At 64.9% G+C, this 2,768-nt stretch overlaps 1 protein-coding gene across 1 annotated transcript in view; it reads left to right on the forward strand.

Annotated features, from left to right (window-relative positions):
* RRBP1 (ribosome binding protein 1) overlaps positions 1-2,768 on the forward strand; it is a 62,159-nt gene that overhangs the window by 55,713 nt on the left and 3,678 nt on the right. The window contains exons 17-21 of the mRNA XM_007461788.1: positions 440-529; positions 961-1,053; positions 1,409-1,480; positions 1,937-2,032; positions 2,491-2,574. Of these exons, the coding sequence (XP_007461850.1) occupies positions 440-529; positions 961-1,053; positions 1,409-1,480; positions 1,937-2,032; positions 2,491-2,574 (435 nt within the window). The remainder of the gene's footprint in view (positions 1-439; positions 530-960; positions 1,054-1,408; positions 1,481-1,936; positions 2,033-2,490; positions 2,575-2,768) is intronic.

Below are 2,768 nucleotides of genomic sequence, written 5' to 3' on the forward strand. Positions count from 1 at the left end.
CGCTGCCCTAAGCTCCGTGGCGGACCTCCCTCCCGCCCCCCCCCCCGCCCCGCCCCCAGGAGGAGTCCGAGAAGCAGCTCAGCCTGACGGAGGCCCAGACCAGGGAGGCCCTGCTGGTCCTGCTCCCGGGCCTCTCTGCCCCCACCCACCAGGTAGGAGGGGAGGCAGCTCTCGGGGGACCCTGTGCGGGGCGGAGGGGCGGGGGCGGGGACACGTCCCGCCCAACCTTGAACGCTTTTGTCGCAGAATTACGCCGAGTGGCTGCAGGAGCTCAAAGAGAAAGGCCCAGAGCTGCTGAAGCAGCCACCAGCAAACACGGCGCCCTCGGTGAGCGCGGCCGCTGTCACTCGCGCCCTGCCCTGTCCGCGGGATGGAGGGTGCCTGGAGCCGGCCATCGGGTTTTGGCTCAGCAGGCCCCTGTCCTGCCCTCCACCCTCAGGACCTGGCTGCCAAGCTGAGGGAGGCGGAGGAGACGCAGAGCAGCCTTCAGGCCGAGTGCGACCAGTACCGCAGCATCCTGGCCGAGACGGTGAGGCCTGGGCTCTGTGACCTTGGGCGAGTCACTGCCCCTCTCTGGGCCCAGTTTCTTTGGCTGAATGGTGAAGGGGGTGAGCTCAGGTTGAAGGTCTGGGGCACAGTCTGGGAAGGGATAGGACAGCGTTCAGCTTGAATCCGCTTTCCTGCGACTCCGGGGGCCACGTTCGCTCAGTCTCCCTCTGCAATGGCCAGTCCTGGGTTCCCCATCCTGGGCCTCTGAGGCCCACCTGGCGCAAACCCACCGGAGACGAGAGTCCTGACAACCTTGTTCACACACCGGCCGGGGACCCTCCGGAACTGTACCCCGTCCTCCCGCACGGCCGGCCGCTCTGGGCTCTGAGTCGGGTGGTTGTGGGGGGTTGGGGGGAGCCACGGGTGTGTTTGGGGGGGGCCTCCAGGCCTTGCTCAGTGCCGTCCCCACAGGAGGCCATGCTCAAAGCCTTGCAGAAGAGCGTGGAGGAGGAGGAACAGGTGTGGAAGGCCCGGGTGAGCACCACGGAGGAGGAGCTCCAGAAGGTACCACACGGCCCCCGGTCTCCCCAGGGCCCACCTTCCCTCGGAACCCAAACTCCACTCCCTCAGAATGCCATACAATCCAGGGGGAACGCCCACGGGGTTATCTGGGCCACTTGGGAGTCACGTTTGCTGGGTTTTGGTGATGCCACATACAGTGTCATTGTGGAATGACCGACAGCTGAGTCCTGGTCTCAAAGAGCCCCCCCCCCCAGCCCCACCCCCAAGGAAGAGGGTGCTGGTCATACCTGGGGGTGGGGGGGCGGGGGCACCACAGGGCTTCCCAGGAGGTGGGGTGCATCCTGGGACGGACCCCCGGGGCTCGTGCTTGACGGTGCTCCCCCTTCTTGCTTTGTAGTCGCGGGTCACAGTGAAGCATCTTGAAGAGACTGTTGGGAAGCTGAAAGGGGAACTTGAAAGTGCCGATCAGGTGCGTGTGGGCGCTATCCGGAGGGCTGCCGTCCTGCTACCGTCCTGCTACAGAGGCTCCTCTAGCAGCTTTCCTTCCCCGACCGCGTGTCCATGCTTGTCCTTAATGAGCCGTTACGACCTCAGGGTGGCTGGGCCCCGGTGCACCATGGCTTCTGCTGTGGCCTTATGAACCGTGGGAGGGTTGCCGGGTGGCCCTGCTGCACTCCGCACCCTCCTTGCAAGTAAACCTAAAAGCTGCTGAGGTCTGAGAACACGTGCGGCCCCAGGGTGCCTCTTCAGGAGGTGTTGGACCTGGGGGGCACCCCCCTGCCTGGCCTCAGTTGGCTCGTAGCCATCAGGCCACGGGGGCCCCTCTCAGCCCTTGTCCCAGGGCCTGGTGGCCCCAGCGCCCTGTCCCCGTGGCCCGGGCCCTCCCGCTGGCCGGCTCGAGGCTCCTGATGTGTGTCGTGTCCAGGTGAGGGAGCACACGTCACATCTGGAGGCCGAGCTGGAGAAGCACATGGCGGCCGCGAGCGCCGAGTGCCAGAACTACGCCACGGAGGTGGCAGGGGTGAGTGTCCCAGCGCAGGTGGGCTTGGTGGGGGCCCTGAGGCCAGGGGAGGGGGCAGCCAGGTCAGCCTGGCAGCGAGAGGATCTCTCTACCCGGTGTGGAGACACCATCTCTGCGGGGAAGGCATTTAAATCTGGCAGTGTTTTCTGACTCGGGGAGCAGAGAGCACAAGCCTGGCACCCCCGATCCTGGTTCGATCCCTGACTTCTGGCCTCGCTTTGCAAAAGAATCCACAAACATCTGTGAAGGCCTGAGACTAGCGTGTACTGAACACGATCCTTCCTCCGACTTCAAAAAAGAGCAGAAGCTCCTGGGAACCTGCGCCCACCCCTCCCCCACGCCCCACAGGCTCTCTGGGTGGCATATGTGGATGTGCTTGGTTGGGTGTGAGGTGCTGACTCACCGGAACTGGCTCTCTCTCCTTTTCTCCCACCACCCGGGTCTGTTTTCTGTCCAAGTTGAGGCAGCTTTTATTAGAATCTCAGTCTCAGCTGGATGCAGCCAAGAGTGAAGCCCAGAAACAAAGCGACGAGCTTGCCCTGGTGAGCGAACTGGTGTGGCCGGCGTGTGCCCTGGGGTTGGGTGTGTGTTTCCGCGTCCCGTCAAAGGGGACATGCGCCGGTCTGTGCTGGGCCCGGTGTGGACGGCCCCTCACACGTTTGCTCCACGCTGCACACCGGGCCTGTGGCTGCCGGGACCATGGGGCTCTGGGTCTGCGCTGGGAGCTCTGGGGGGG

This window comes from Lipotes vexillifer, unplaced genomic scaffold (assembly GCF_000442215.2).
Source record: "Lipotes vexillifer unplaced genomic scaffold, Lipotes_vexillifer_v1.1 scaffold285, whole genome shotgun sequence".
Classification (NCBI taxonomy): domain Eukaryota; kingdom Metazoa; phylum Chordata; class Mammalia; order Artiodactyla; family Lipotidae; genus Lipotes; species Lipotes vexillifer.